Source organism: Carassius gibelio, chromosome A3 (genome assembly GCF_023724105.1).
Source record: "Carassius gibelio isolate Cgi1373 ecotype wild population from Czech Republic chromosome A3, carGib1.2-hapl.c, whole genome shotgun sequence".
NCBI lineage: Eukaryota > Metazoa > Chordata > Actinopteri > Cypriniformes > Cyprinidae > Carassius > Carassius gibelio.
The window spans coordinates 10,419,800-10,439,538 of NC_068373.1; the positions used below are offsets into that span (position 1 = coordinate 10,419,800).

Sequence of the window (19,739 nt, forward strand, 5' to 3'; positions counted from 1 at the left end):
TGCAAAACAGGACCTTAAAATTACACCTTGTTTTTTTGTAAAATAATTTGATCATAAAACTGAATGAATAAGAAAGGGTTATTTTAATGAACAAATAAACATTGAAAAAGTGAAAATGAAAGAAAGTAACATGCTTTGAATAGTACACTAGAGAAAACAGACATCAGAAAGGAAAATCATGCAGTCACATTACTGATTGTGTACAGCTAACTATACTTCAGTCTCCTCCAGTACGCAGAAGTGTATGCCACTTGCAATATCATATTTTGAGAAAAACAGCATCCAGTGATCCTAGCACTATTTTAACCAATTTAAAAAAGTTTTGAAGATATTTTAACATTTTAAAACTAACATTGACATGTTTATGCTGGTGCAAACGAGGTACTAAAAGCCCTCATCTGTAGCATGGTCAATTTTCACCTTCACTACACATTTTCATACAGTAGGTTCATGATAAAAATGATCTCATAAAGCTGTGTAGTATATTTAAGTCCTTGAGCACCGCCGAAGAAGAGGGTAATGCAGCAAAGTGTCAGACTTTTCCTCTATGTTTTCTGAAGTATTTATGTGACACCTTGATCAGCCTATAAAACTTGAGAGATCGGACTGAGAAGCTGGGATCTAAAGAGCATATATCTTCTTCACACAGTAATGCAACTGATATCTAACAAGTAAAAATAAAAAAAGGTTTATATGAGATTATGGGAAATGCAGTTTACTAAACAATAGAATTATATATTTAAAAAAAAAAAAAAACTCCTTGTGAATATATCTTTACGCAATATATATCCTCAAATGGTGACCACATAAAAGATGAGAAGAATACTGTATACATGGTGAATAGAAATCGAGAAAAAACACTGCTAAAACAGCAAAACTGCAATAGACAGCATTTTGCTCACTGATAAGGTGACAACAGCTTTGACGAATGTATTTACACAAATGACGTTTTAACAAATGAGATGGAAAAGAAAAAGGAGGCTTAAGAAGTTCGGTCATACCGCCTAACAAAGACAAAACACCGTAACTACACACACTCAAAACTGAGATATGAACAAACCATGCTCCGATATCAAATGAAACAATGCACTCAAAATGACAATTTGTTTTACAGTTTTAAGTGTTGTGTACTTACTGTTTTAACTCAGGGCAGCACATTACACAGTGACACGTTCCGATTTAGACTGAAATAGCTTTTAAATCTCTCATCAGAAAAATATAGAAGGTACAAGGATGTGCACACAGGATCCATTGCGTTCAGTATATACCTCATCAAACGTTGGCCAGCTTTTTATGATCTGGGAATGACTGAGCAACTACTGCAGCATATATATATATATATACCCCCATTTCCCATAATCCAACAGAAAGAGAAGTAAAGAAATACAGCAATCCCGTGTTACGGTGGTCAGCATTCTTACTAACATTCACTTTTGCCCACTAAAGAGGACTCCACGTCTGCATGTCTTGCTCTGAATATATTTTGAGTCCAAGTTTTATGGCATTGAGAGTAAGAGAGTTTTTGGGTGTCTGATTTCCCGTCTTTGAACTGCCCATTAGCCCTAGTACCCCCAACCCACCCAGACTAGTCTAACACTGCCCCTGACTTGCCACCTCTCTCGTTCCCCCTCACAGGCCTAGTTCTTGTCATCTTTCTTCTCTTCTTCCTCAGAAGGGTAAGAGTGCCATGTTAGTCGCTCTTCATAGAATGAGATGACCACCTGTGGGCACTTCACATTGGCCTCTTTGGCTGGAACAAGATCTGCCTCGTCAGAGTTTTTCCTGTAGAGAATAAGCAGAGGGGCAGAATGATTAAAAGGAACGTTTAACACAAAAACAAAAATTCATTCAAAAAAGAAACTGACTCCAGTCCATCAATAAACATCTTGTGAGGTGAAAAGCTTGTGTATGTAAGAAATAAATCCATCAAAGCATATTGACTTCAAACTGCCGCTTCTGGCTAAAATACTGACTAGAAGAATAATTATTATGGAGTCCAAAATCCATAATGTTTCCTCCAGCGGAAAATTTCCATATTCTTTGCTGGCAAGTGATGTAATGCTAAAATTCCTTAAATCTGTTCCAACGAAGAACAATTCTTCTACAGTTTGGAAGGCCCGATGGTGACAAAACTTCCAGTAAATTTTTTTTTGTTAATTTTTTTAATACAAGCACTTACGATAATTTACCCCAACATACAAAAATGGGTTAAAACAGAGGCATGCAAGTTTCAAAATCTAGATTGATGATGAAAACTACACTGCTTGCCAGAGTTGTCAGTATGAATGTGCACAAGAGCTCAAATACAAAAATAACAAAGGTTTTAAAGGTGAAGAGTGCTACAGTAAAATCTCTCTCTCTCTCTCTCTCTCTCTATATATATCTCTATCTATCTATATATACACGTCTAGGCCATCAACAAATGAAGGTTATCTTCTTTAATTAAAAAAGAAAACCCTTGACGTTATCGGTGTTTACACTGATGTCACACTGTGGCCTGTGCGTTCGCTTCGTCTCCTCTCATTCACTGTCAGAGTCAACGGTTCGCGCTTGGTAATGATGGCTGCGGCTGCAGTAAACCAAATGTTTGTGGTCACTGTTCAAAGTCATACGGGTTCGGGCACCATAATACATCTAAAAAAAAAAAATCATAAAAACAGCTCGACACCGCTTTAACTTGGCACGAAGTTCTGGAAAAACTGTGCCCAGATCTTTTCCCATACCTTCTCTCGTCTAGTCTAAAACCGTGACCGTGTCGACTGTCACTTTATGTTCAAAAATCTATTGCACGAATCAACCAACAGAAGTTTCGAAAACGAAAATAAGAAAATGATTTAAATGACCTTCTCTTGGAGCACGTCCAGGTTTTTTTTTTTTTTTTACAGGCGTCACAGAGCAATTGCAGCTTCGGACAAACACGCATAACCGCAAATAATACTTCTGCACACTGTTTCTCTTTTTACAGCAGAAATGTGAATTCTGCCGGTATTCAGACAGTCTCATGCATACAGATACAGATTCGGGTAAGAATCGCCTAGGGCTGTCAAAATAGATGAAAAACTCAATTCAAATTTTTTACTTAAATATGATCAAAATTCGAATTGTATTCGAATTTTAAATGCATAATTTCAGTTTTTTTTTTATTTCATGCAATATTACTGCATGTTTATTCAAAGCATTAGAATACATGACTGTGATAAAAAAAACCATAATATTTAAAATAATGTTTATGAACCAATTATTATTAAGTTGCTTAAAGAACTATAAACAAAACAGCATCATGCATGTGTAATGGAAACAGGTCAATTTAGCTCAAAGGGAATCATTTAATAATTTAAAGGGAATTTGAACAGAATCACTGTTTCACGGCTGAACAATGAGACGCCCTGCGATTCACTGAACGAGCCGTTTAACATCAAATCTGCGCTTGATATTAATATCCAAACTATAGTGAAACACTATCAATTAGCACAGTAACAAGATCGGCAGTTTAAGACATTACCTTTTAAGCACAAAACACAAGATACTTCTCTTTTCAATATGAATAAGGCTTTATTAGATAAATCTAAGACATATAAACTAATCTAATCTATTTTACAATCGATTCAATGAACACTCGTCACTCAAATCGAACAGGATTTTTTTCCACAAAAGTGACAACCCAAGAAAGCAAAGCAAACTTTCTCTCATTTGTAGGTTGCATGCAAGTAAAACACTACCTCATTTTTTTTTCTTACCTGAAATTCATGCAATAAATATGTTTTTGACAAAGATTTAAATTTGTTTGTCGTCTATATAGACTGCATCTAAATGAGGTTTGAAATAATGCGCCCCAAGGCTAATTAGCATATCGTGACGTCACGATATGCTAATTTGTTTAAATTCATACCGACGTCATCACCATCACAAAAATGTACTTTTTTTTTTTTTACATTGAAACTTGAAAATAAAATAGACCAACCTACCGACCCTTAAAAAAAAAAAAAAGAAATTACTGTTACTGCAAACCAAAATATTTTTAAGGATGGCCCCATCTCAGTTCAGTTAGTAATCATAGATTTATTATGCTAAAAATGCCAACAAAACCCTGCTTGCTTTGTGGGAGCATCCAGGCTAATCTAAAACATTCTAAAATGGCATGAGTTCAGGATCTGATGTGTTTGACCAATGTTAGGGAATGTTATTATCACTATTTTCGTGAGACTAGTGGCGCAGAAATTACACGCTTCACTTTTAAAAAAGGATTAGTTCACTTACAGAATAAATATTTCCTGATTATTTACTCACCCCCATCTCTTCCAAAATTCATGTCTTTCTTTCTTCAGTCAAAAAGAAATTAAGGTTTTTGAGGAAAACATTCCAGTATTTTTCTTCATATAATGGACTTCAATGGGACCCAACGAGTTGAAGGCACAAAATGCAGTTTCAGTGCAGCTTCAAAGTGCTCTACACGATCCCAGCCGAGGAATAAGGGTCTTATCTTGTGAAACAATCAGTGATTTTCTTAAAAAAAAAAAAAGTCTATACATTTTAACCACAAATCTCGACTTTACACATTACGTAGTCATGTTGGAAAGGTCACGCAGGTGGTAGAACCGACCCAGTGTTTACAAAGCAAATGTGCAATGAAAGTCAAACGCCCTTTACAAAACAGTAAAACAACAATTTCAGACGATTTTAAAGTTGGAGGAAAAAAATGAGATCAGTATTTCGCCCTACCCTAACTTTTTGAACAGGAGTACACAGATAAAGAGCTATCCACATGTGACATTTACAACATGAGTACACAATGTGTGAAGTCATGAACGTGCATCACAGAGCTGGGATCGTTTGGAGCACTTTGAAGCTGTAATTTGGACTTTCAGCCCGTTGGGTCCCATTGACCCTGGAGAAAAATTCTGGAATGTTTTCCTCAAAAACCATAATTTATTTTCAACTGAAGAAAGAGAAGTCATGAACATCTTGCATGACATGTGGGTGATGTAAAATATCAGCAAATTATTTTATTCTGGAAGTGAACTAATCCTTTAAATCTTAATCTTGCATACCATTTCATTAGAAACATGAGCTCGCCGCTGGAATCTGTGGCTCCAATGATGCGTTCTGGCTCTAATCCCCGTGCAAAGCCCCTCGGCTTGTCTTGCTGCAAAAAAGAAAATAGATCAGCATTTTATTTTTCGAATGCAGTAAAAAAAAAAAAAAATTATTGTTATTAGTCTGAAAAACACCAACATCTTTCTTCTGATAAGCATGTCTTAATATATGAGGTTTTAATCAACTTTTTACATTTTAGTTTTCACAGGGATAGTATCTCCACCTCTTTGCTTGTTAGGTCAAGGAAGCAACAACGTGGCACTAAGATTGTCCTGCTGAGGCTAATATACATCAAATTAATAATGGTTTAACAAATTTAGCTAACAATTCAAGATCCTGTTCCTGTTTTTAAGCATGAACTCAATTTTGTTAACTTTTTCCAAGACTTTATTTTACATTTGGAATGGTGCTCAAGTAAAGTTAAGGATGTTTAGATAATTTTAGAAACAAAAAATGAGAAAGATATACATTTTTTGCAATGCATGCAACAGTTAATGCCATGACTTTTTGAAGTCAAGACCTTTTAAGGCCTTAATTTGTGAGAGGGTGAAAAAGGTATTTGAAAAGGTATTATTCATAGAAGGTATTTGAAAGGGAGAAATTATAACCGATGAAACATCTGAATATTACAAACAATTTTGTTGGCATTGTGGTTTTATAAAAATCCACACCTGGGACATAAAATCCTCAAAACAAAATAAACACCTAAAAGTACCTGACAAATGCATAAATATAGGAAGTGTGTGCACAGTCTTATGTTAAACAAGAAACCTAAAAAAAAATAAAAAATATATATATATATATATATATATATATATATATAGAAATAAGCAAATAAATCACATGCCATGCTTTATAAAATAAAACTTACGCATGTGCAAGTTTTCCTACCAAAGTTAATCTAAGGGGATGATTAAACCTAACCTCATCTTTCCTCTTTTTGGGCCGGCTGTCTTCCCCACCATCTGTGTCAGATTCTCCTTTCCTCTTTCCAACAGTCTCTTTCTTTTCATTTAACTTGTGTTTTTGCATGTACTCTGCAATGAGATCAGGACAGTCCAGGTTGTCCTCTGGTTCCCATGTGTTGTCTTCACTAAGAAAAAGGGAATATATTCACAATCATTTGAATACCATCTTTTTTTTATATTAAATTTTTTTATTTTATTGGAGAAGGGCTGGACCACCCAACCAAAACCAAACATAGGGTACATATTTATTAGCAGAGCATTTATTGTCCCAGAGCTCTTAGTTATATAATGACGAAATGGTCAACAGGTTTGTTAGGAATCAAGCATCTTGCCTTAAATGAATGCATTTAGCTGATATTAGTGACTTACTCCGAGAAGCCCTTCCACTTGAGAAGGAACTCCACTCTGCCCTTCACCACACGTCTGTCCAGAACCTTCTCCACCACATATTCTTCCTCTTCCTCTTCTACCACCTCCTCCACCTTCTTCTTGGTCTGCTTCTTCCCAGCTGTGGCCGCCAGCTTGCTGTCTGCGGAGAAAGAGGGCAGTAAAGACGAAAAGGGTCAGCCTTTTCTATGAACAAAATAAAATAAAATACAAATTTCAGTATTCAAACAGTTAGAAAACGAAACACTAGACAGTATGGGCTGAGCAGAACAAACACAAAGAGTGATAACTCACTAGCAGGGGGCCGTGCGCAAAGAAGAAGAGTGATTATTCAGGGTTTATTTTAAAGAAGGTATGCCAAGGTCAATAAATCTTCACACATCTTTGTGTTATCCAGAGCAATGCGTCGAAATTCAAGACATTTTGACTACTGTGAGAAACCCACGGTGTTTAGTGATTAATTCTTGCTTTTGAGAACAAGGTCAGAAACTAAAAAAAAAAAACTCAAATTCCATTGTCCTTGAAGAGACAGTTCACTCCAAAATAAAAACTCTGTCATCAATTACTCACTCTTCATGTTTCTTCACTTAAGATAAATCAAAAACTGTTTCAACTGTTTGCCAACTCCACAGAAGAAACAAAGTTACATAGGTTTGGAAAGATATGAGAGTGAGCAGATGAGGCAAGAGTTTTTATTTTTGGGAGAACTATCAACAAGTGCCAGCATCTGAACTATATAAATCAAGGACCAGATGTACCTTAAGCTGTTCAAACAAGCACTTCTCAAGAATCGGCATGATCACAATATTAGTATCATATTCCAAGCGGATCAGATATCAGTCTGAACAAGAAGCAGAACCACTCGATGCTTAACGTTTCAACAGATCAATCATTTAGGAGACATTGGCATCAACCAGTGATTAATGTGCTCGGACTGGCTTGTCAATGCAGAACGCACACTGCCTCGGTTTACGAAGATTTTTTGTAGAAATTTATAAAGTATACACTACCAAGAGAAGTCTCTTATGCTCACAAAGGCTGCATTTATTTGAGCAAAATACATTAAAAAGAGTAATATCGTGAAATATAACCATTTTAAATAAATGTTGTCTGTTTTAATATATTTTGAGATGTAATTTACTTCTGGGATCAAAGAGGAATAGTCAGAAAATTTCTTATTACAATGTTGAAAACAAGAGCTGCTTAATCGTTGTGGAAACTGGGACACTTTTCAGGATTTTTTATAGTAATAATTAGTTTTTTGTTTTTAAACATATCCTTAACATTTCAAGTATTTGTATATTTTCAAGTATATTTATGTCCGATCAATTCAATGCATCCTTTCTGAATAAAAGGAATCAGTACAGGAAAAAACATTTGTCTCTCATTTGTGAACATTAGTTAATGCATTAACTATGAACTACCAAAAAAACAATACTTTGACAGCATTTATTAACCTTTGTTAATGTTAGTTAGTTCACAGTGCATTAACTAATGTTGACAGACACTTGCCAGTTAGAATACAACTGCTCATTAAGCTGATTTAAGAAATGTCACAAACAAATGAGACCTTAGTGTTAACAGTTAGCCGGATTTCATCCATTTGAAACACTCATTCTGTCCTTTTTGTGCAGCAGACCAGAACCAAACCTTTGACCTTAGCAGCTCTATTAGTCAATGACAGATAATGGATCACATGATCAGATGAAACAACGGTCATGAAAACAGACAACACCACGTGAGATGCACCTGAAGCAATTTCAAGACTCGTCTCGAAGACAGAGATGCTAAGGTGATCTGAACGCCTAGAAGAAACAACAACAAAACCCCTCCCCCATAAACATCTGAAAGAGAGCAGCAGTGAAGGAGAAAGTTGTGAGACACCTGCGGTGACGCTGGGAGCATCACTAGCGGTGTCTGTAGGTTGGCTCATGCTCGTCGACGGGGCGGAGGCTCTGTGAAACCTTCCGCTTCCTGGTCAGCGTCAACTGTGCTGAACAGAGTGAAAGGGGGGATTAGAGGGGGTCAGGGGACATCAGGGAGAGAACAACACAAGGAGGGAATACAATTACACAGATCGGTGGCTCTAACAAACACAGCATTTCAGCATTCTCCCTTTCAACTGATCGACAGCGCAAACAAGATAAGCGTCATGGTGTATTGTCAATTCATCTGACAACATTGTGTCCAGGTCACACTACAAATATTGTGATATTATTTTCATTAATATTTAAACATTTCCCAACTGATTCTCATTAATTTTTTTTTTTTTTTTTTGTAATTTTTATTATCTTCAATGCGGACAGATATCATTGAATGATTTTATTAAATTAGTATGTGGGTCACGGTCACTGACAAAAAGGGGTTTCAAGCATCAAAACAATAAAAGTTTAACACCACTGTATTTCCCCCCCCTCGTCATTAGATTGTGTCTTTTTTATTAAGGGGAAAAACTGTACATTACTATACATTTTACCATGATTTATTAAATTGTTATTCAGTGTAACAATAATTTATACACCAAAAGTCTTGACACTATTTAGAAAAATAATTATTTGATCAACTGAAAATACTCTAAGATCACAGTTCAGCCCAAAAATACTAATTAATTGTAATTTTAAATATTTAACTATTTTTACCACTATAGGTTTTCACCAATGTTACATTTTTAAATAATAATAATCTGCTCATTCTATTTATGTCTTAATAAATTCAGGCCAGAATAAATATGTTGCTTCATTTTTACACCTATATTATATATATATATATATACACATACATACATACATATATATACACATACATGTTATATATATATGTTACATATATGTTATGTTGAATGACGATGGAACATTATTTCACTCATATTTTTACATTTTTATTTCAACAAAGAAAACATTATTAACATTAAAGAAAACAGTTTACTCACTTTTAATATGGTTTCGATTTATATAAACTCACTTCTCCAATTTAATTTGAGGGGGACACCCAAATGGGACATCTCGTCTTTGACCAACATCTGTACTGTTTTACAGTTTTGAATGAGATTTACTTTTATTTGCATGAGGGGAAATGTACTTAAAATGACCATGAAGTGAAAATCATAATAAATATAAAAAATAGAGACAGCAACAGGTTGTTGTGCAAAAACGAAATGCCCTTATGAAGACTCACAATGGCTTTATTATAGTAAAATTGAAGTAACCATAGTTTATTGGTTTTATTTGTAGTAAACCCATGGTTTATTTTCGTAAGGGTTGATTTCTTGTAAAAAAAAAAAAAAAAAAAAAAAAAAAAAAAGTGGTTACATTTTTTTTAATAAAGTTTACCCCTCAATTTTTTTGTTTAGTAGATGCTGTTTTGCGGGGATGTTAGCAAACACTCGCTAACAACCTAAAAAGGGGCATTAAAAAACAGAGCAGACTAATAAATTAAACTCCAAGCGTTTGGACATAAAGAAAAAACAAAACAAAAAAAAACAACAACAACCCACTTTAGCGTAATTATAATACTTAAACTGTGTGTTCAGACCATCACATCTCATTGGACGTAATTTCTTCCGGAGCTTTTCCTCTCCTGTAGCAGCAAGCACGAGCCACTGAGGCGAGGTGTTACGTTTTAATTCGACAGTAACGTTACAACCGTATACACCGTGTAAATCTCTCTAAAACGGTCCTCCCGAGCCCCTCACGTGCACGAGGAAGGCGTTTCTGTCTCGCGCTAAAATGGTGGGCTGGACCGACACATTTGTGGGTTTAAAAGGTACCATGACATCAACAACATTTATGCTCTGCGATAAATACATGCATTAAAACGTTCCTGTGCACGTTGATTTTAACTGTACAAACCTAAAACGGCCGTTAAAAGCGAGACACCGCCTAGCCTGCTGGCTAATGCTGCAGAAGCGTGCTCGCCACTTCTCCATGTTGACCTGGATCCGATCAGAAACCTACCAACAGTTTCTCAAATACAACTGGGAGATTATTAAAGAGCAGTATGTTGCTTAGAGATTTAACACACTTGTCTTGTCTGATAAGTGTATATATTTGAAGAATTGCATTCCTTACAGACACAGTCAATTCTGTAGCTAACGATAGTTTTCACAGTCTGCACGCAGCGCCACTTACCTGTGATTTACCGAATTAAGGGCGAAATAACACCGAATAAGGTGACTCAGTGCAGCTAGACCGGCTTTAAGTGTCGACAAACGTTTGAAATCTGTCGACTGGAGAAAGAGTTTGCTATTGTTTTATCGAGGTTATCTGGATGGTCAGACAAAAGGTAACGTTACACGATCGCTCCAGCAACCCGCCAATTCCGACCCAACGTGCCTTTGTACGTACGCAAATGGTGCATCCTGGGAGTTGTAGTTTTTGCGTCCACTGTGAAAACGAAAAAACGGTTGAGGCACAAAGTGGTTCATCGGAACACTTGGAAATGCATAATATATTCTCAAAAACTTATATATATACACATATATATATATATATATATATATATATATATATATATATATATATATATATATATATATATATATATATATATATGCTGCAGAGCTGGGTAGTATCTGATTACATGTAATCTGTATTATAGGCCTAAATAGAATAAATTACATTTTAAAAGTGTGAAGTGACATTCAGCCAAGTATAGTGAAATAATACTCAGAATTCATGCTCTGCATTTAACCCATCCGAAGTGCACACACACACACACACTATGAACACACAGCAGTGGACAGCCATTTATGCTGCGGCGCCCGAGGAGCAGTTGGGGGTTCGATACCTTGCTCAAGGGCACCTGGTATTGAGGGTGGAGAGAGCACTGTACATGCACTCCCCACACCTACAATTCCTGCCGGCCCAAGACTCGAACTCACAACCCTTCGATTGCAAGTGCGACTCTCTAACCATTAGGCCACGACTTCCCACAAAATGTAATCTGATTACAGTTCCTTTTTTATTGATTACATGATTACTTATTATTCACCATTATACATAAATTATTCATAATGTATTGATTTTCCCTATTTCCTCTTTTTCATCTTGATGAAATGATCCTTTCCAAAATATTCTTCCACTTATATGAAGTAAAAATCATAATGAATAAAAAAAAAAAAAAAGACAGCAACAGGTTGTTGTGAAAAAAGAAATTCCCTTACGAAAACTCACCATGGCTTTGTTATAGTAAAGTTGAAGCATCCATAGTTTATTGGTTTTATAGTAAACCCATGGTTTATTTTCATAAGGGTTAATTTCTTGTGTGTAAAAAATAAAAAATAAAAGAGAGGGATTTTAAAAACCTTGTTTTTAAACATTTTTATAATGTTTAGCCCTCAATTTTAGTTTTGTTTAAAAGATGCTTTAATATACAGTGTGTGTATATCTATATATATATATATATATATATATATATATATATATATATATATATATATATATATATATATATATATATATATATATATATATATAGATATAGATATATATAGATATAGATATATATAGATATATATATATTATACATTTAGAAAGTCTTCCAGTTTTGTGGACATTCACTATAGTCAGGTGGCTGTTGCTAATTACACAGAAAACTGAAAGGCCACACAGCATGTGATCACTGTATTTGCAAAAATCATTTTCAGGGGTAAGATGTGCTTCAACAATTGCATCAACTAACCTACTGATGAACACATTAATTATATTTCATTATCTCATTCATGACAGATAAATATATGAGCCATTCTGTTTGCACATTGTTTGTATTAAATCAAGGACAAATACTTAACACAGTGAAACTGCTGTTTTCCTTCTGAATCATCTCCTATGATAAACAGCTGTTGTGGTTCTCAGTTCGATGGCACACCCTCAGAAAAAAAGGTACAAGTGCTGTCATCTTGGCGGTACCCTTTCAAACAGTACTGATATGGTTCCTTGTGAAAGCATTCACACCTCTTCATTTTTTTAATGTTTTGTTATAACATTTTGTTGCCTAATGTTAAACTACTTTAAATAGCCCCCCCCCCACATCAGTCATGACAAAGCAAAAAAAAAAAAAAACTGATTTATGAACAAATTTATATATATATATATATATATATATATATATATATATATATATATATATATATATATATATATATATATATATATATATATATATATATATATATATATATATATATATATATATATATATATATATATATATATATATATATATATATATATATATATATATGTAAAAACTAAATAAAAAACCCTGAAATAATTATGTTGTATAAGTAAGTAGTTGAATGTGACGTGAAATATAGCTCTGGAGTATTCCAATATCGCTTGTAGATGTTACTATACTTGTGGCAAATTAAACTGAGTATGGTTGAATTCAAACTCAATCATCTACTCTGTGTAGACACATGAAAACCCACTTGGACTCTCAGTTGCAGTGTAATGTATGGAAGAAAGCATGCACTGCTCATCATCTGCGGAGTAGCATCCCAACAGTAAAGTGTGCTGGTAGCAGCCTCATGCCGTGGGCCTGTTTTTTAGTGGAAGAGAATCAGGGACTCGTCAAAGCTCAACTTGCTGAAAATATGTAGAACGCCTTAATGAAAACCCAGTCCAGAGCATCCAGAAGCTCAGACTGGACAAAAGGTGACCCTATAGCGCACAACTTAGACAATGCAAGAGTTGCTTATGGACAACTCTGTGAATGCCATTGAGTGTCCCATGCCAGTCTTGGGCTTCAAACATTTCTGAAGGAATCTGAAAATGTCAGTCAGCCCCCCTGCATCTAAACCTGACAGAGCTTGAGAGGTGAAGAGAAGATTGGCTGATAATTGCCAAATGCAAATGTGCAAAGCTTGTCACATCATACCTTAACAGACTTGAAACTGTACTTCAAGAATACTTATGCAATGTACTTATTTCAGTTCAGTTCAGTTATGTTCTGTTTTTTTTTTTTTTGCTTCATCATTATGGTGTATGGGTTGTAGATTGATGTGAAAGAAAGCTAATTTAAAACAGTTTAATAAGGCAACAATATAAAATATGAAAAAATAAAGAGTTATGAATATTTTCGCAAGGCACTGTATATCTCATTGAGGTAAGTAAGGGGTAAATATGGTAAAGGTGTATTTCGAAAGGGTACTCCACTTGTAACAGCGTTTGGATCTTTTTTCCTGACACAGAACAAGCCTAATGTGGTTTAGACCCAAAAGTGTGATGTGAAAAGACACATGCTGAAGGATGGGAGTGGAAATAAATTCTGAATCAGAACAAGCAAATTGTGTAAACAGCCTGACAGTCTGCCATTATCTCAATGTTTGAGGTAAATAAAGCCCTGGACTGTTGCACGGTGCACTTTGCCCCACTGAACGACAGCATGTGGACCTTGTAAGCACAGAGAATATAAAGCAGTCTCTGTTGTATCTTATTTCTGTTGTAGTTCCACTTTAGTTAGAGGCTTATCTCTCAAGCCCATTTGCATCGCTAAAACCTTGTACTCCACAAATAATAGATGCATGGAGAGAGAGAGAGAGAGAGTGTGTGTGTGTGTGTGTGTGTTTGCACGCATGTCGGGTTAATGTAGAGGAAAAAGACCTGCTCAGAAATGAGTGGAGAACAAAGGAGAAGCATTAACAAAATTCATCATCTGTCCGAGTGTCGTGATTGAGTTAATTACCTCATTACTCAAACAAACCAGCCACACCATGCCCAAACAGAGGGTGATATTTATATTGTCTCTCAGCGTCTGCAAGGGTGGGGGTTTAAAAACGATAACTCTGCTTCTGTCCTTCCTCTCCAAAAACTTTCAGAAACTGGTGCAAAGAATGGTAAATTAGCAAAAACGTCCGTCAGACTGGGGTTTTGTGGTACATGGTTGTCAATCCAGATCCTGTTATTAAGAAATCAGAACTTATTCTTAATGTGTGATGATTAATGATTAATACTCACTGAGAATATATAAAGATTTTATTCTGTTTATAATCTTTTTGAAAACTTCACACTGCTAAAGATCCCTTTTTATTCCCTGGCAACTGATCTCAGTGACAGCGTCTAGTGACCCTTTTTTGGGGATATTTGCTTGTGAGGTACAAACTGCAGCAGTGGCCTTAAACTATTTATACACTTAGCATGCTTAAAATGTATTTGTAGATCACACAATATCAAACAAATGATACTAGAGCTCAGTTTTCTGAGAATGAACTTCACTTTTCTGAGCCATTTTGCAATCACGTTAAGTTCACACAAGTGTACTTCATCACACACAAATGTGCCTCTCCTATGAGATTTATACATTAAGAGAGACTAAGTAAGTATCCAAACACTGTACAGGCCCTCTGCATACACCATACTGTTGAAAAGTCAAAGGTCAGTGAGATTTAAAAATAAGAAAGAAAGAAAAATTATGTAATTGACAAAATACATTAATTTGATAAAAATATATTAAATATCTCCTCTATTATGTAATATATCAATTTATGATAACTCTTTTTTTTTAAATACATTTTAAAGATATATTTTTATAATTTATTCCTTGTGATGCAAATCTGTATTTTCAGCATCATTCCTCTTCAGTGTCACATGATCCTTCAGAAATCATTCTGATATGCTTAACTGGTATAGAAACATTTCTTCTTATTATCAATGTTGAAAACATGTGCTGCTTAAAACATTGTGTGGTTTTTTTTCTGTATTCTTAAATGTATAATAATAAGAAGTTCAAGTTAAACTGGACTGAAAAATGACTTAGAGATTCATGGCAAATATTCTTCATGTATCTCATGCTTGGAGGAAATCAGGGACAAGGCAAGAGGATCCAAATGCAGATGAGTTTATTGAAGGAACTAACAGGAACCAGGATGACAGAAACCATGAACAGGAGCGAACCAAACACAAAACAGTCATAAAAAGAACAAGACTAAGACCAGGGCAAACACAGTGGTTTAAAAACATGGGTTCACACTGGGGCTCAATGAGTTGTCTGATATAGGAACTAACAGGGAAAGGGGCGTGGTCACTTAGTTTTCATGGAGACAAACAGGGGTAACCAAGAAAACAAACAAGGCAAGGCAAACAGGGACAGGAACTGAACAAAGGAAGTGAACATGGAAACATTAGGAACAAAGCCACATTACAAAACGAGAGTCCTAAAAACAAGATGGGAACACAAGACTGGGATCATCACATTGCACATATTTTTTACATCATTATATCTTGTCTTATTAGTCAGTATTAAAATCAGTGGATTTCATTAGTGTCCTCTTATTTTAAGAACACAAAAATAATATGAAAATGGAGTTCGTACAACATTGTAAAGCATAATCTTACTAATTTCCAAAATGCACACTTACTTGTCATAAACCACAGAGATAAAACACAGAGAAATATTACACATTCACAACCTCTTTGTAAGGCAGGTCCACTGAGTAAAGAGAAGAGTTTTCCCTGAAATGTAAATGCATTTGTTGTTTAATGTCCAGCTCTCTGCAGATGACACTCATAACCATGGACACAACCTAGTTTTATTGAATCCATCACACTTATTGATCTGCACTCATAGAGTGAGAGGTGAGGAGGGAAGCAAGAGAGATCTGCAGGTGATGATAAAAACACAGCCTGGCTCGCATGATTTACACTTCACAAAAATACAAGTTTAGTTTATTTATATAGCACCATTAAAACAGTGATAGCTGACCAATGTGCCTTAAAACACCAACTAAGAGAAACCAAAGAGTAAGAACTAAGGTAAAAAGATAAAATCACAGAAAAAAAACAACAAGAATAAAACCTGCAGAACTCAAGTGCAATTAAAACATCAGAGGACATTAAAAGCAATGGGAAATGTTTTAAGCACAGATGTAAAGATCTGTAGAGCTTAGGGCCTGCAACAGCAAAGGCACGGTCTGCTGTTTGGTTTAATTTAACTCTGGGAAGATTAAGATGTCTATTTTTTTTAAGTGCAATAGTTTATTTAAGTTTAAGACAAAATATAACAATAAAAATGTGATACATCAGGCTTTTGTGGGACATATGAAATAATGAGGGTATGGTGTAAAACACCTTATTCAGAGACCCAGACTGAGCTAAAGTATGTCATTTGGTGGGGATGTTATTTATGAGGCCAAGAAGTGAGATGAAATTCTGATAACTTGTAATGTAAAAATAAATGATCACTGTAAAAATGCATATCAGTTATCACTCTGTATCTACCGATCATATAAATGACCTTTAAATGCTTAGTTTATGCAATTATGTAATGCAGTGCAATACAATAGAGCTGTACAGATAAATGCTCCTCAAAATCCGATTGTATCATATTGGACATTTGATTAAGTCTGAATAATCAATAAACATGTATTATTATTATTTTTGTATGTATGTATGGATTGATTTATTTATTTGTAGCCCCTTTCTGTAACACTTAATGTAAGACTAAATGTCTGCTGTAAAAAACAAGGATGTTGAGGGCGTGTTGCCCCCTCGTGTTGGGATTTTTGTCCCAAACTGGTGAAAAGCGGTGTTATTCTGCCCCCTACCGGTAGAAACGGAACACAGGCCATTTCCTCAACAACACTTGAGCGTGAAAGCACGTCTCTGCTGCCGAGGAACAGAAGGTATAGCAGAACAAACACAAGATATGGTTTGACAACTCACATGGAGTTCAAATAATGCTATATGAAGAACATTAAACAATGAATTTGACGATATCTTCGCGTCAAGTTTCACTAGAAATCGTAGCGACTTTGTAAGCTAACGATATGTGATGAAATGGTTTCGAATAGTGCACAGGGAGAACAAGGAGATATTTTAGTGGTAAATGCTTCAGATTTCCAGAAACTCCTGGAATTAATTATTTCATGATGGAGATGAAGCCCAGGCCGGCTAACGTTGAGTTATCTAGTCTGTCTGCTGGGGAAATAAAAATCGATACACCATCATCGAGGCAGAGGAATGTAATCCTGCCCAGAGCATCTGCCTGTCAGATGTGTCCATAGAAGCGTTCACACCGTGAGATAGAAAACCCCGTCTGTCCACTGCGGCCTGTTTTATTGACCGCTGAGAGTGAGCGAGAGCTCGGCTGCAGAGTCTCCTCTCGCCGCCAGATGGCGCTTGGGAGTAATGTGAGATTAAATCCGCGGCCTGTCGGTGAACTGTAGCGATTTCTGTTCCTCGCGAATGTTTAAAATATATTAAAAGATGGTTTTGTTGAAGGGGTGTAAACAGAGCAACTGTTTGAAGTGTAGGAGAAGCGTTTTTAGCACCTGCTGTTATTTTACACAACATTTCCCGAAATCATTTATAATTATTAATAATTCTGGTTTGTGTACCTAAAGTATTTCTAAACGTTTGTCAGCTTCATGATCGATGTAAATTAACCAGTGAAAGCAAAAAGATGATTCAAACTTGAGCAAGACCTAAAATATACACTCGTGCTTACATATGTTCTTGACTTGAACACACTATAATCGATGAACATTAAATAATCGATCTCTATAATTTAATAACATCTATAATTCGGATAAACTTTCAGTTTATAAATTAAATGAAAAATTTATTAGAATTTTATGCATGTTTGGCCCTTAAAGTCAAAAATATTTCTTAAGAAGTGTCATTAAGGGAATACTTGATTTTTTTAAATTATTTTTTTATTCTTAATGTTGTCAAATATTTTATGCAAATATACAAATTTGGTATTTTTATATGCCTAGATGGAGTAAGCCTAAATTATTATTATTATTATTATTATTTTTTTGTAAAGTTGCAAGGTTTTTCCCCAGGCACAAGGAAAGCATTTTAATTCCAAATGGCAACACCACTTAATTTACATTTTTTAGAGTTATTAAATTAAATATTCACTGAAATTAGTAAACGATTTCCAAAATATACAGAGCAACATGGACACACATGGCATTCTAAAGAAGTACCTAAAGTAGATTGTCCTTTAGTGTCCCAGACATCCTTATTTCTCATCAACATTACAGCCTTAAATCTTGATTATTAATGATAAAACTTATAGATATTTGCAGAATACTAGTATAAAGTGAAGATTTCCCTAAATACTTCTTGCCTAGAATTTATGACAGAAATATACAATTGAATTCCAATAGAACAAGCATGGCTTTGTCCTTGTGTATTTTACTTGTGAATGAGGAATTGAAAAGGAATCAGATTTAATAGTTTTTTAATATATATATATAAAATCATACCACATTCATTAATGCTTTTTTAAACCGGTAAATAGGCTGTTATTGTATCTATAGATGAAAGGAAATCTATGTGTGCTGTAGTCTGTGTTCGCAGCAGAGGGCGTCCTGACTGGGATTCCTATGTCTCCGATGAAGATAACAGAAGTGTTCCCAGACACGGTTACAGATCCGTGACCTGAGAGACCCGTGTGTGGAAGGGCTTGGGATAAGTGCGGCACAGAGGGAAGCGGCGTTCCTCTGCTCCACCGAGCCTTTCATCTCAATCTAAACCATCCTCTTCATAACTCTCTTCTCTTCTCTTCTCCACCTCGTCCTCTTGACAATATCTTCTTCTCTTTTGCTTTATTTCTGCCCCCTCACCTCTCGCTCGTCCTCCCGTTCTCCCGCTGAGAGCTGAGGTGTATTATATCCGTAGCCCATGTGTGCCGAAGCCTTTAACATTCTTTCTCCTGCAGAATGAACTGCATGTAGACATCAAACACCACTCCTTTATCTAGAGATCAGCGTTATACTGTCTGTCTCCGAAACCTGCTTCTGTGTCTGTAAACGGCACGTTGTACTTATTTCAGATGCGTCGGCTGAATCAGTCGGCTTTGTCCCAATACTGTTTTGATGCTGTGTTGATGTGGCAGGACACTGAATCACGCAGACAGTTCCTTTAGATCGGATTATGATTGATCACTTGAGCTCAGAGGAAGATCAAAATCTGTGTCTTTTATGTTTTACAGCATGCTCTTGTCGATTGAGTTGGATTATACAGTTATCAGTGACTGGTTTGGTGTTGAGAGAGAAAACACGCAAAGATAAAATCGCAAATATAATAAAATATAATAATATTAAAATAAAATAATCAGTTGGATTGATTTAAAACATCTGAGATAGCTTTAGTCAGTACTTTCTTTCTCAATTTGGGTGAAAAACATCTTTAAAAAATGTATTTAGTTTGAGCAAATCTTTGCAAGATTTAAGACTTTAAGAGAAAAATTGTAGTGTAAATACGATGTAGTGAGTAGTTATATCTTGTTTTTAGGATTCTTAGATAATTGTACTGAAAAATAATAATAATAAAAAATGGTCTA

At 35.3% G+C, this 19,739-nt stretch overlaps 1 protein-coding gene and 1 long non-coding RNA gene across 4 annotated transcripts in view; one reads left to right on the forward strand and one right to left on the reverse strand.

Moving 5' to 3' along the window:
* Positions 1 to 64: 64 nt before the first annotated feature.
* LOC127946280 (chromobox protein homolog 1) lies at positions 65 to 10,793 on the reverse strand. 2 transcript variants are annotated; one of them, XM_052542752.1, is made up of 7 exons: positions 10,577 to 10,793; positions 10,298 to 10,411; positions 8,334 to 8,442; positions 6,432 to 6,591; positions 6,019 to 6,187; positions 5,049 to 5,143; positions 65 to 1,782 (listed from the first exon to the last, which is right to left on the reverse strand). In XM_052542752.1, exons 3-7 carry the CDS (start codon positions 8,380 to 8,382, stop codon positions 1,638 to 1,640), a joined length of 618 nt encoding a protein of 205 aa, XP_052398712.1. In that variant the 5' UTR covers positions 8,383 to 8,442; positions 10,298 to 10,411; positions 10,577 to 10,793; the 3' UTR covers positions 65 to 1,637. The 2 variants fall into 2 exon arrangements, with proteins under 2 accessions (XP_052398712.1, XP_052398710.1); XM_052542750.1 differs by lacking the exon at positions 10,298 to 10,411.
* A 6,206-nt stretch (positions 10,794 to 16,999) lies between these two features.
* The window catches only part of LOC127946398 (uncharacterized), a 218,321-nt gene continuing 215,581 nt past the window's right edge, over positions 17,000 to 19,739 (forward strand). For both annotated transcript variants that reach the window (XR_008151084.1, XR_008151085.1), the window contains exon 1: positions 17,000 to 17,067. This is a non-coding gene — a long non-coding RNA (uncharacterized LOC127946398). The remainder of the gene's footprint in view (positions 17,068 to 19,739) is intronic.

Excerpts from the sequence above, each read along its gene's own strand:
- LOC127946280 (XM_052542750.1), bottom strand. The coding sequence starts at position 8,382 with ATGAGCCAACCTACAGACACCGCTAGTGATGCTCCCAGCGTCACCGCA. Across the intron at positions 6,592-8,333 it reads TGCTCCCAGCGTCACCGCAG|ACAGCAAGCTGGCGGCCACA; the intron begins GTGTCTCACAAC and ends CTTTCTCCGCAG. Across the intron at positions 1,783-5,048 it reads CTCATGTTTCTAATGAAATG|GAAAAACTCTGACGAGGCAG; the intron begins GTATGCAAGATT and ends TATTCTCTACAG.